At 47.0% G+C, this 13,897-nt stretch overlaps 1 protein-coding gene and 3 non-coding genes across 5 annotated transcripts; 3 read left to right on the forward strand and 1 right to left on the reverse strand.

The window, feature by feature from the left end:
- Positions 1–829: 829 nt before the first annotated feature.
- TRNAD-GUC (transfer RNA aspartic acid (anticodon GUC)) lies at positions 830–901 on the forward strand. The gene has a single exon. It is a non-coding gene; the product is annotated as a tRNA-Asp (tRNA).
- Positions 902–1,285: 384 nt separating this feature from the next.
- Positions 1,286–1,359, forward strand: TRNAI-AAU (transfer RNA isoleucine (anticodon AAU)). Its single transcript has one exon. It is a non-coding gene; the product is annotated as a tRNA-Ile (tRNA).
- A 275-nt stretch (positions 1,360–1,634) lies between these two features.
- TRNAD-GUC (transfer RNA aspartic acid (anticodon GUC)) lies at positions 1,635–1,706 on the forward strand. The gene has a single exon. It is a non-coding gene; the product is annotated as a tRNA-Asp (tRNA).
- A 706-nt stretch (positions 1,707–2,412) lies between these two features.
- Positions 2,413–11,353, reverse strand: CPOX (coproporphyrinogen oxidase). 2 transcript variants are annotated; one of them, XM_051781002.1, is made up of 7 exons: positions 10,776–11,193; positions 10,546–10,689; positions 9,749–9,859; positions 8,649–8,790; positions 6,309–6,527; positions 4,449–4,553; positions 2,413–2,666 (listed from the first exon to the last, which is right to left on the reverse strand). In XM_051781002.1, the coding sequence occupies exons 1-7, from the start codon at positions 11,176–11,178 to the stop codon at positions 2,579–2,581; spliced, it is 1,212 nt and encodes a 403-aa protein (XP_051636962.1). In that variant the 5' UTR covers positions 11,179–11,193; the 3' UTR covers positions 2,413–2,578. The 2 variants fall into 2 exon arrangements, with proteins under 2 accessions (XP_051636962.1, XP_051636961.1); XM_051781001.1 differs by having other exon boundaries at positions 10,546–11,353.
- Positions 11,354–13,897: the final 2,544 nt, after the last annotated feature.

A 13,897-nucleotide genomic window follows, 5' to 3' on the forward strand; every position in this document is an offset into this window, starting at 1 on the left:
GTCATTGGTAAATAATGCTTTTTCAATTTAGAAGCCGTTATTGTGTGGGTTTCTGTTTCTTTCTTGTTCATGCACATCTGGGTTTTTCTGCTCTTTTTTCAATCAGATGTATCCTGTCCTATTTCTTCCTAACTAACTGCATATTTTATTGCACTGGATCTGTGACTATCTCCTCATACCACATATTTATTGTTGTTGTAGTGGCAGCTTTGGGATCCTTTCTGTGGAAAGGGTGTGAATATCTGTGTTAAATGTTGCCTGGTTTTGAGGCAGCTCTTGCATTGTCATGATACATTTATATATGCTTTCTCTATGCAGACACTTGCCTTCTTTTTGGCTTCCTAGTGGTTTTTATTATTGTATTTTATGATAGGTGGTGTTAGTGGCAAGTGAAACAGCAAAGGAGAGGATACGTGAGGAGTTCAGCTTAGCACTCGTACTGACAGTTTGTGAAGGAAAGGGCTTGGAATTTGGTGATGTCCTCTTCCTCTGCAACTTTTTCACTGACTCACAGGCATTTGATTCCTAAGTATTTTCTACATTTTTTAATTTAATGTCTTGATTTTACAAGTTGTCCAATTGACTTACCACCTGAGGAGGGGTTCACTTTCCTCTGAGAACAGGTGGTTTCACCACAGTAGAAAACAGGGCTCCCCATAGGTTTAGGAAATGCGCGTGTCCTTCCTTGGTGCAGCATTTTCCTTGTGATTCGTTATTGCAGTTTTAGGGAAGGCCTTGGAGCGCCGGGGCCGGGCAGGGGTCCCACAAGGTGCGGGGTGGCGCCGGTGGCTCTTGCGGTGCGTTGGGAGGGGCAAATCCACCGCCGCGCTCCTCGTTAGTATAGTGGTGAGTATCCCCGCCTGTCACGCGGGAGACCGGGGTTCGATTCCCCGACGGGGAGGTGACATTGTCTTTTATCCCCCGGGACCGCTCCTGCCTCCTCCGGACCCCGTCCCGCGGCGTGCGAGGGAGGGAAGGAGGGAGGCGGCTCTTTTCGGTGGGGCTTCCCCCGCGCCAGGAGGTTCGTGTCCGTGCAGGGGGTGCGGCCGCGGACTGGAGGAGCGAGAGAAACGAAAGGTTTTGAAGTCCCCTTTTTTTTTAGCAACACTCGTCGCCCCGATTAATGCCCGTGCTGCTCTGCCGCGGCTCCCTGGAATTACCTGCCGACGCAGAGTTTAACGAGAGCGGCGGTAGTAGCGCCGCGGATCCGGTCCCGGCAAGAATTCCACCCGCGCCGTGTCCGTAGTAGCGTCTCAGGTGCGCGCACCCAGGAGGGATGCGCGAAGGCCGGTTAGCTCAGTTGGTTAGAGCGTGGTGCTAATAACGCCAAGGTCGCGGGTTCGATCCCCGTACGGGCCATTTCCGTTTTCTCCCCTGAAGGTGAGGAGATGGCCGATTTAGCAGACTACTACTTAATTTTATTTTAGTGGCGGATGGTAACACGGAAGTGAACGCGGTGGCCCCCGGCGGGAAGCTTGACTTGGGCGATCAGGCGGCGACAGCGACCTTGAGCCGACGCGGGACATGTCCCCACGCCGCCCGGGCGCAGGGACAGCCGTCAGCCACAGCTCAGGAACCCGCGACAGGTGAGGTCGTAGGCCGTGGTGGCGGAAGGGGAATGCCGGACATCCCGCTCCTCGTTAGTATAGTGGTTAGTATCCCCGCCTGTCACGCGGGAGACCGGGGTTCGATTCCCCGACGGGGAGATGGAGCTGTCGTTTTTTCCTCAGGCAAGGGGAAATGAGACTCGGCCTCCCTTTGCTTTTCCCTAGACGTTCCTCGACTAGGTTTGTGCCGAGAGTCAAAAGAACAATCATTCCGGGGCTGGGAACAGTGTGAAGTGCTATTTAGAGACCCTGGGGGCAACGGGCAACACCTGATGCATCTCTGACCTCCTCGGCAAAGGAGCTGGCCTGAGGCAGGGGTGTTACCCTGTCGTGACCACAGCTGACATGCTCAATGCTGAAAGATTTTCTCCTCGAATGGACAGCCAGCCTTCCCCTCTCCTCAGGTAACATGATGCCCCAACCCGGATTCTCCCATATACTGATCAGCCAAGTCATGCTACTGCAGCATCAAAATACATGTGATTAAGTACCACCTTTTCCACAGCTTCCCGAAAGCAGAGTTTAAGGTTTAAAATCATATCAAATATTCCCTTTATTCTTTACAAAAATGTGTTTAAGCATCCAAACATTTTCTAAGGGTAAGCAGTGCTATTTAGGCACAGATAACGCTTTCATTTCACTGGGAGAACACTTCACAGTAATTTGCCATTTTGCAGTCAATCACATGAGTTGAGAAAGTCCTAAAACATGCACAGTAGCCCTGTGAGGCCATCACCAGTCCTTCACAAGGCAACAGCAACAGGGGGTGATAATATTAGCCCATCAATCCAAAAGAGTGAGTTCACGTATTTGCAAGTTGTAACAAGTCTACAGCATAATTAAGGCACCAGGCAAGCTATAAATAGACACAATGAAACGCCATGCAACAGCAGTGCCAATGAACTGGTTCGCAGGCGTTCCGTTCTCTCAAATGGCTCAGTGTGAGCAATCCATCTTCTTCATGATCCGTGTCAGTGCACCCAGTCTTTGGGATTTCGCAGAACCTCCAGGATTTCTGCTTCTTTAGAGCTCTCTGGCGGGGTGTGCATGTACTCCCACCTGCAGGGAGAGGGGAAACTCACTCAGACTGCCCAGCTGGCTGCCACCTCTCCTGGACCAGGCAGTGTTTGGACTGGAGTTGCCTTTTTTTGGGCATACAAAGCTAAATACACACTTGATACTCAGCTGAGGAGACAGATATGTAAGTTCAGTAAAAACAAATATTATCAACACCGGGGTACACAGGAAAAATGTTAGCTTCATCTTTTTACTAACCTCTGAAAAAGCTGGAAGAACAAGGAAAAAGGGAAGAGCAACGCCCCCGTGCCCCAAAATGCATGCAGGTTGATTTGCAAGTCTCTTGTGACATACTAACATCACAAAGAAGATGAGTAGAAAAAGAACCCATAGAATTTTCACAGTGAGGAACAAGATTTAGGTTTTCCAGAATATGGACTGGAAGCTCTACAAATCCTTGTTGAATCTTGGTTTTAAAAACAAAGGTGATGATGAAAGATCACTTTTTTTATTGAAAAGGCAATTAAAAGAGGCGTGACAGAGAAAGCATCAGCAGTCAGAGATGGGTACATCCTATTTCCATTTTTTCCCCAGGAAGGAACCATTCATGATGTGAAGCAAGCTATTTACACTGATGAAAACAAGCAAAACCAGATCATCCCAGAAACAAAATCAGAAGATAGGAGTGTGCTACACCACCAGGTCAGGGACTCATGTAGTGTTGGCAGTGGGATGAAGGTATATGGTGAGAACAGGACTGCCTTCATGGTTAAGGGGCAGCAGGCAAAGGGAGGAAGGAGGCGGAAGGAGGTCACTAGTAAACTTTACGGAATTCATGATAGGGTCTGTGCTACTCAGTGTTACCTAAAAGCAACCTGAAAATGGGGGTAAACAGTAAGTGACTGAATTTCCTGATATTGCAAGAGTAAGCAAGATGGGTTAAAACAAAAAACCTGTTGAAAACAGTATTAAGCCAAGCAACAGAGCAATAAAATGGCAGGTGAAATTCACTGTTGATTGGTGTGAAGTGATGGACACAGAAAAAGCTGTATACAGATTGACTTAAATTTGAGTTCAATTTTATTGCCCAGAAAAGACTCTCGCATTGTAACAGTTCTATGAAAAAGCCAGCTTAATGCTGAGCAGCAGTCAAAACCAGCAAACAGAATACTACACATATGTATCTTATGGTGTTGGTTCCTTATCCCTAGTTCAGAAAGGGCACAGAAAACTTAAGCCTAGAGAAAGTGGCAAATGTGATCAAAAGGATGGAACAGTGACTGTACAAAGACTAAAAATACCAGGAATTGTTAGCCTGGAAAACTGGCAATGAAAAAACAGAAGTTTGTAAAATAAGAACAGTTATGGAGAAACACAACAGCAAGAAAATCACGTTACTCAGTGAAAAATCAAACGAAGCCATCAGAGGCAAGTAGAAAACGAAGAGGCACTTTTTCATACAACACACAGTTAAACTATGAAGCTCCTTGTCACACATTTGTCAGGACTGCCAGAATCTCACATGATTTCAAAGAGCTACTAAACAAAAATCCATGGAGCAAGGAGAGAAAAATCTATCGAGGTACTAAGCAGAAAAACCATCCATTTTTTTTGTCAGAAAATATTTCAGTCACACACTACTGGCAACTAGCTGAGTGTAGGAGATCAGAGAAGCATCTGCATGTATTTGAGCAGTTCTTGTATCAGGCATGAACTAGCCACTGTAAAGTGATGGGACACTACGACAGACCTTTGATTTAATCCTATTAACTATTTTAATAAGAACAGTAACCTACCTGCAGTCCCACATAGCTACACCCTTACCTTGCAGTCAGGGGCAGAGACATGAGAATGCTTTCAATCCTTGATCCTGGTGTCAGGAGGCCAAACTTTGTACCTCTGTCATAAACCAAGTTGAACTCTACATACCTACAGGGAGTGAAGAGATGCAAAGAAAAAACAAGTTTATTAGCAGAAGTTGGTTGTGCCTTCTTCAACTAGCAGATATCAAACAAAACCGGCCTATCTTTCTGCTGTGCTGGGTGTCAGAATGAACCCTGTTTTGGAGTGAACTGTTCTTCAGCATCCTCTGCAGGAATGCAATTATCACCTTGCCACTCCACAAAGCACAGGGAGTAGTGACCTTGGCAAACAGACTAGAGCAGACAAACTGTTCAAAGGAGAGCATTCTGCAGGCTGCTGTACTATGCTTCTCCCAGGCCTCAACCCTGCTGACAAGCTCGACACCATGTTTACCTTGGTTTTCTCTTTTGTGTGGTGGCATCAGACATAAAGAGGGGCCTTAAAGGAACTGAGAATAACCAGAGAAAGAATTCTACTGTGCAGTCCTCCATGCTGAAGGACACATAAGCAGTAAGGTCTGAACAGTATTTTTTGTTTCTTGGGGAGATCTGGAAAGAAGCAGAAGTCAAAGAGCTTCAGAGTGCTGGCTGGGAGTTGTAATATCAAAATATACCACTTTTCTGCCCACAGTATAGGAACAGAGCAGTGACAATTCATCAGGGATTATCTTAGTAGCTAGTACAGACGTGTTAGTATTTAACAGAGGTACAGGAAGGGAAGAGTTCTTACCTATCTGCAAAAATGGAAAGCTTTACCTAGCCAAACAACCTGCAAACAGACACAGGGAAATAGGCAGGCCTCAAGAGCTGGTTCTGGCTGCAGCTTAAAGAAGCAGTTCCCCCTTATAAACTTAGCAAGTTTGCTAAATCCCATCCACAGACTGGATCCTGGAAGCCCCACATTCCCAGGAACAGTCCCACCAAATTAAGGACACTTGCTTATCTGACTAATGGCTGCAGGCCAGTGATCTAAACTTAAATGCTTATACTCTTTCCATGCCAGTATCACAGATTTCTCTGCAGAAGAGACAGAAACTGAAGACCCTACTTCTGCACAAAGCATGTGTGTTCTCATTTTTCCATGTGCTTACACAATCACAGGATACAGGGAACGGAGTACAACTGTATTGACCAGTGTACTTAAGCTTTTGCAACATTAACAGTTGGTCACATTAGAAGCATCCTCCAAAGTCTTTTAAGTTACAGCAACTTTGGACCATGCCAGAATAAAAAAACCCAACCCTCTGTATCTTTACTCCTTTACAGGAATCCTCATTTCAATGCCAAGATCAGATGGAACAAATATGTATGTAAGAAGGTGAAGGTACTTGAGCACAGTTACTTCTTGACTTTGTGAAGTTTGGTTTCATTACTGAATAGGAAGCACAATTCCCTCCCCCTCAGGCTCCTCATGTGACAAGGGTAGTCCTATATCCCATATGATTGGGCCGCAGGAGAGGGCTGGATTCAGGACACCAAGCACACCCATACCCCTTTGCCTGTTGCACAGCAGCAGCTTCTCTTGGTTTTTGAAAGAGCTGGAGAGAAACTGTGGCATTTTGTTTGTGTTGCTTGTATTCTAACATGGGAAGGTGGGAAATACAGATAAGGGCGTGCTACTACCTTCTTTGCACCCCTTTTGGCAACTTAGCATTGGATTTCAAAATTAGTTCTGTGCACAAAAATGTTGAAATTCTCTGATGAGCTTTTTTAGCCCACACTACAACAGGACATTAACCTGTAACCATAAAGAACTAGCTCAGTTTTTTTCTTGCCAGCATAATCCACCTCCTGTGTATTCTTTAGCTCCTTCAGTACTCACCGTCCTCTCCGAAGCTGCTGCCATAGCTTTTCCTCTGGCGTGAAGGAGTCATGGCGGTGCTTTTTCACAATGGGAATGTAACAAGGCACAACAGCTTTGGCACAACTCTTCACAAACTGGAACACTTCCTCCTTGGAGGGAGAGTCCACGTCGTCAAAGAATATGCCTCCAATCCCTCTTCGCTCGCCACGGTGCTTGATATAGAAGTAGTCATCACACCTAGAAGAAGTACCAGATATTTATTAATATGGTCCACAGTATTCAAAGCAATGAACAGAACTCCAAACAGCTATGTGGCACAGGACTAGCACTGACCAGAAGTCAGTTCCTGCATTGCCCAGTGCCCCACTGTTTTACTGACTACCGAGAGCCAGGATGGTGCAGCACCCTCTGGAAAGCGCTCCTGTGTCACTTACAGTAAAGCTCTGATTAGATGGTCTCTGCAAAGCTACATGTCACCACACAGTCACTGAACAGTAACACTCAAACACCATGGCAGCTGCATCCACACATGGAGTGATCCAATCCATATCCCCTACCTACTCAGAACAGGGTCACCTGATCTCAAAACTTCACCCTAAGAGCTCTTGCTAGATTTCATTCCCAGCATTATATGCAGATCCCAAATTATTTGTACAGCTTTCAGTTTAATTCAGACTTGGAAGAGAATTTCTTTATTATTTTTGCCATTCTAGTAAAAGAATTGATTTTCTTCATCAAAACAAAAGGAATCTAAAAACCTAAGACCAGATAAGAAAGCAAGTGTCATGGCAGCCTTCCTTGGAAAAAGGCTTTTTAATAGTTAAAACTTGTAAGATTGAGTCATCAATCTTACATTTTCATGGCTTATGTTCAAGTTTATAAATGTGTAAGGGCAGTTTATTCTACAATAGAAAGGCAATTAATCTCTTTTGTATTTACAGGGGGTATGTAGCTGTGCAGTTACTATATATAAATGATTCATTGTATCCACACCCTATCTTGCTTATAGTTGCTTTATTGGGCAGTCATGCCCTGAAAGTCTTCACACAGAAAAGAAATGGAAAGAAAAAAGGAAGCAGAAACCATCAACATTAAGAACACCTTGCCTTCTTTTAGAACTGGTTTTCCATACATGTGTCCATCCTCAATCGTTCTCAAGCAATATATATGGCATGGCCAAAGCAGAAGAGACATGGAGATGTAACTGCTAACGTAAGCTATTTTTTTATTCACTGTGACAATCAGCTTTTTTATTTAATGGCAGCAGGAAGAGTTAAGTAAAAAGGCTGAGTGAGAAATGCAAAAAGAGAAGAAGCCTGACAAAAGTCTTAAACCTAGATCAGGAAGACAATGTGGTAAATGTAACAACAGCTTTTATCTTTGAGAAAGGTGGGAAAAGGTTTCCGACCCCCCACCCCCCACCTGCCTACTTAGGCTGCAAAAGACCTGACCATTAAGGCACATACTCTGAACTACCATGCAAAAACTCCTCAGAGAACAAGACTGTAATCTCAAGGCTCTAAGTTGTATCTCCTTATTAAGTGGTTGCCACCCAAACTATAACACCCCCTTTATCTCCTGTCCTCAGAGGAGACCTAGTGCCTTACAAAAGGGTATCCCCTCCTTCCTGGATACCACAGCCTGTGGCAGATAGGATTATCAGACACAGAGCAGCAAGCCAACGCTTACTAGTGAAGGATCAGATCACTTGTATCTCTTAGCTCAAGAAGAACATTCAAAGTTTGCATCTTAGAACTGTTGAACTCACAGTGAATTTTTCACCAGGGAAAAAACTACAGCTTCATCTAAATTATGAAGCTTCTACATTAAGGACAATCTCCTTTACTTACCTGGAAAAAACCAGAAAAACAAAACAGGCCATGATGGTCAGAGTGAAGACAGAAAAATCTGAGTGGGATTTTCAGAACCACAACGCTGGCCCAAGAGCTCACACTGAATCATGCACATTTACCATGAGCTCACTGTAAGCAGGATTTGTGCAAGTCCATGGGGAAAAAATCTTGTCCTAGTTTAACACTAGAGGTTAAAAGGAATTTTTAAGTTGCCTAGTGAAGTCTGTGGCTTACAACCACTCTTGTAGAGTCAGCCTGGTTTTTATTTGGGCTATAGACTTATGATCCTAGTTGTCAGCCCCCTAATTTGAAAGGGCTGACAGGCTTCTGTAAATAAGAGATTTCTTCAGACTACATTTTGTCCCAGTACACTTCCGCTAATTTTTCTTAGGGTTTGCTGATACTTTTTAAAAGGCAGCAGAACCTACAGTTCTTAGAGTACACTTAACTGGCAACATCTAGTGCTGCTTTCTACTCCCCCCCAAGTGCATCTCTCCCCACATACCATTTCTTGTACTTGGGATACAGCTTCAGATCATGCTTGTCACAGGCTTCTTTCAGAGTCTTGTGAAAATGAACAGCATCCTCTTCATTCAGGTAAGTTGGAGTGAGATCAGTCCCACCACCAAACCACCACTGCTTAGTTCCTATAAGAGAGGAAAGCAGCAACATTTTTCTTTTACACTTCTAAACAGCAAGGTTCACGTAGCATTAACAACTACTTTTAAAATACAAAACAAAATCATTATTCAGTGGTGCCCCTAAACCTCAGTCATGAAAAATGTGACTTCAAGGTAGTGAACTTCCATTTCCAGTGACTTCGGGAAAACATGAAAGAAATTTCAAAGCAGTTAAAACCATTCATTCAGTATTTTGGACCACTGATCCTGACTACAGAATATCAGTTTCACAAGATGGGCTGGCAACTCTTATTCAAGAATGCAGAAACATTTTACTGTGTGCCAAAGAAAGGGAACATCATTATTACATCCAGGGAAGTAACTGGCTAGAAATGATCCATAATGCTGTGGCAAAACAACTGAAAGAAAACTCTCTTTGAGCTTCTGACAGTACATACAACTGTCACAAGATACAGATGGCCCTTCAGTGTTGGACCACCTAGACAAGGGTCCCATTTCTGACAGTGCCAAGTTGCAGAAACTTGGGGAAATAAGGCACAATGCAGTTAGTGAGCAGTGTTTCTGACAGTACGTCCTTCCAGCTGCTGAGACAAAGGCACATCATGACCAGAATGTTTATCAGCCCTTCACAAACATTTCTTCTTCTAAATTCTAGGATTGCTGCTCTGAATGTATTTCACATTTATTTACAACCTCCTACATTTTTAACTTCGATCTGAAACCCCTGGCATACTCTACAAAAAGCAAACCCCTTTTACTCTACCACATGCACTCGTTATGCTCATTTTACAAATGCACAAAGGCCAGAGATAAGGAGATCCAATGCTAAACAACAGATTCTTGGCACAGCTGGGAACAAACCTGGACTGGTTCTTAACCTCTTACCCTAGCCATGCATTCATGCTTCCTCCATGTGGAGGAACATGAACATTTCATACATGCTTCATTGGATTAAAATTCTTACCGTCTGCTTCTTCAATTTCAAAGTATCTGTAGTTGAAGTGCATGGTTGGAACATGAGGGTTCTTTGGATGGATAACGGAGCTCACACCCATGGCGCAAAAAGGCAGCTTCCCTAGATAAAGAGATGCACCAAGAAAGCCCTTTAGTTTTTCAAGAAACTTCATTTACTATCATTTAAGGAACATCGCTATTTTTCCTTAGGTTTCGTGACAGGAAAATTTCTCATGTTGGATCACCATAATTATTAGTAAATGTGCAATTCACTTCTCATTCACGCTCTTCTGTGCACCTTTTTTTGGTATTAGTCCTAAAATGCAGCAACATGTTAGAGAACCCATTAAATGAAGACCATTTAAAACATAAGGCACTGCTAAGGGTTTCAGCCACCCCCAGTCCTCACAACTGCCCTTTGCTACACAAACATGGGTTGAGTGCTCTTTAGCCTTCAGGTGGTGTTGGTTCCCTCCCTTCACCTCTTTGGTACATAACTCCTGCACTGTTTCACTATTAAGCTACAGTGTCATTATTGAGAAATCACCCGTGCCTATAATGCATTCCTTGAAGCAGCAAGACGGAGAGAGAAGCACTCTGATACATGGCTTTTTAGGGATACGGAAGTCCACCTGTTAGGCTTACTGGTTAGAAATCACCTTGATACAAATGAAACCCTTCGATCTTTGATCCGTCTGGCTTTCCTCAGGTTCTGCTCAAAGGCCAGGACTGCTGAGAGTCCCGCACGGGAATACTCAGGTGAACGTGTCCCGGTTCCCTACCCCACCTCCCGGCCGGACACCTTACCGTCCTTGGCCTTCAGAGACTTCCCCCTGCTCCGCATCTGCCGCGCTGCCTCCTCGGACAGGAGCCCGGACACGACGGACACATTCACGCCCGCCTTCTCGAAGACCTCGCCGTCCTGCAGTACGCAGCTGATGCCGCCTCCGCCTGCCAAGGCCAGGGGCAGGGTCACCGCGGGGTGACCGAGCCCGGGGTGCCGGTGCCCGCGGCGTCTCCCGCGGCTTTCCCCGTACCTTCCTTCCTCTCCCAGGTGTCGACGGAGAAGGAGGCGCCGGGGTCCAGCGCGGCCAGGGCGCGGCACACCTCCGCCTGCGTCTCCATGATGAGCAGCTCCATGCGGCTCCGCAGCTCCCGCCGCCGCCGCCGCAGCTCTCGCAGCCCGCTCACGGGCGGCGCCATGAACCGCTGCCGCAGCTCCTTGTCCTCCTCGTCCTCCCGGGACGCCGCCAGCGCGGTCTGCCGCCGCCACAGCCCCAGCGCCAGCCCGAGCCCGCCCAGCGCCCCCGCGGCCGCCAGCGCGGCCCGCCGCCCTCCCCGGCCCGCCGGCCCCGGCGGCGCGGAGCTCAGCGCCCGGGCAAGAACAAGGGTGGACGGGCCGCGGACAGCCCCGCGGAACAGCCGCGCTGCCGCCGCCATGACCGGCACCGGCACCGCACGGCCGGCGGGGCGGGCCGGGGGCCGGGCCGGGGCGGGGCGGGCCGGGGCGAGGCTGCGCGCCCTGTCTGTGTAGGGCATCGATTACGTGGGAAAAGACCTCTGAGATTATCGAGTGCAACCTTTGACCCAACACCACCATGTCAACTAGACCATGGCAGTAAGTGCCACATCCAGTCTTACCTTAAACACCTCCAGGGACGGTGAGTTCACCACCTCCCTGGGCAGGCCATTCCAATACCCAATCACCCTTTCTGTGAAGAAATTCTTTCTTATGTCCAACCTGAAGCTCCCCTGGTACAGCTTAAGACTATGTCCTCTTGTTCTGTAACTCATTGCCTGGGAGAAGAGCCGACCCCTACCTGGTTACAACCTCCTTGCAAGCAGTTGTAGAGAGTGATAAGGTCCCCCCTGAGCCTCCACAAGCCTAACAATCCCAGCTCCCTCAGTTGCTCCTCATAAAAATTGCATTCCAGCCCCTTCACCAGCTTTGTTGCCCTTCTTTCGACCTGCTCCAGCACTTCAATTGAGCTTCTTTCCTGAATTGAGGGGCCCGGAAATTGACACGGGATTCAAGGTGCAGCCTCACCAGTGCACAGTAGAGGAGCAGAATCACTGTCCTGCTGGCCACACTACTTCTGATACAGGCCAAGATGCCATTTGCCTTCTTGGCCACCTGGGCACACTGCTGGCTCATACGTGTCTGTACGGGGTAGCCTGCCCTCACTGGGTGCCATGGGGCAGTGCAAGTGCCCTGTAACCATCCCGGCTGGGTGCCCCCGGAGCTGGGCTGCCTGCGCCGTGTGGATGCTGTGGCAGGGAGAGGCACCTGTAGAGAGAGTGCTGAGGTACTGCAGCCCACCCAGCGTGGCTTTGGGAGAGCAGGTTATGCTGTGTTTGTGCCCGTGAAACATTTCTGCGTACTGCTTTCAAATAACTCGGTAGGATCACTGCAGCTGCTTGGGGCTGCATAGTCACTTGTGTGAGTAAAGGCTTGTACAGGGCCAGGCATGGCTGGAATAGGGGCAGTGATATATTTTATTGAGCTATCCTGTGAACCATGTGGAATTGCTCTCCTGTGTGTGGCATTGCTGGTTTTAGAAATTTAGAAACAATTTTTAGAAATTTATAAACTCACAGATTTTAGAACCTGACTACTTTGTGGGACCACCACTTTAGTGCAAAGGGAATATTCCCCATGGACCTTAGAGGGCACATACTTATACCTTCTTTGTTTTCTCTAAAGTTGAAGCATGTTTTCTTTCCTAATAAAAGAGGAACTAGAGATATGTGTGCAGTCATAGGGCTTTGATCTCATTGTGATTACAGAGATATGGTGGGATAGCTTGCATGATTGAAATTTTGTCATGAAGGGCTACACACTGTTTAGGGGAGGCAGACCAGGCAGGTGCAGTGGTGGAGTTGCCCTCTATGTGACACTTGGAATATATCGAGCTCTGTCTTGGGGTGGACAGTGAGCAAGAGCTTATGGGTTAGGGTAAAGGGGCAGACTAGTAAGGGTGACATCCTTGTGGGTGTTTGCTACAGGCCTCCTGGTCAGGAGGAGGAAGTTGATGAGGCCTTCTACAGGCAGCTTGAAGCAGCTTCACAGTCACAGGCCCTAGTCCTGGTGGGGGACTTTAACTACCCTGACATCTGCTGGAGAAGCAACAGGTGACAAAAATTAAGGGACTGGAGCATCTCTCTTAGGAGGAAAGGCTGAGGGGGGTGGGTCTGTTCAGTGTCAAGAAGAAATGGCTGAGAGGGGACCTCATTAATGTGTATAAATATCTAAAGAGACGGTTCCAAGAGGATGGAGCCAGGCTCTTCTTGGTGGTGCCAAGCAATAGGACAAGAGGCAATGGGCAGAAACTGATGCACAGAAGTTCCACTTGAACATGAGGAAGAGCTTCTTTACTGTGTGGGTGCCTGCACACTAGACACTAGGTTGCCCCGAGGGGCTGTGGAGTCTCCCTCACTGGAGATATTCAAGAACAATCTGGAAGCAATCCTCTGCAATGTGCTGCTCTAGGATGACCCTGCATGAGCAGGGAGGTTGGACCAGATGACCCCCAGTGGTCCCTTCCAACCTGACCCATTCTGTAATTATGTGAAAATAAGAATTCAGAATAATAAGGAAAAGGGCTATGTAGAGCCAGATGTTGAAAGGTACTCCATAAAAAGGCCCAGGCCTGCAAGGTTTGTACTCTGGTATGGGACTATTCCTTGGACACAGTGAGCTTCTGGCATTTCAGGACTGATTTGCACCTGTAGTTCCCAAGAGCAGGTCAGTTTCAAAAGTGGCTCTGGGGAAGGCATGGAGATTGATCCCTGTTGCAGATCAGGGATCTTCGTTATCTGCCTCTTTTCACTGTAGGGTAACTGGGGGGAGTGTCTGTCTGTATAAGGCGATAATGTTTGCTTGAAGGCTCAGCCTGTTTTCTCATTTCTGATCTGATTCTGCTCTTTGGCAGCAGAGGATGCTGTGAAGCTGCTGAAGCGCTGCAAGGAGGAATGGAAGATCTCTGAGTTGTGCTCTCTTCTGCCAACATCTGGAGGACAGGATCCCTGATGAGCCAGGAAACCTGACCCACTGGGGGTAGGAGTGAAGGAAGGAATGTGTTGTTATTTGCAGAAGAGATCTGTGGCTGAGGGAGAAAGGCACTACCATCTTAGGAGCTTTGGCTGCTCTAAGCAGGTC

This window comes from Manacus candei, unplaced genomic scaffold, assembly GCF_025592945.1.
Source record: "Manacus candei isolate 608988 ecotype Guabito, Panama unplaced genomic scaffold, ASM2559294v1 h1tg000014l, whole genome shotgun sequence".
NCBI lineage: Eukaryota > Metazoa > Chordata > Aves > Passeriformes > Pipridae > Manacus > Manacus candei.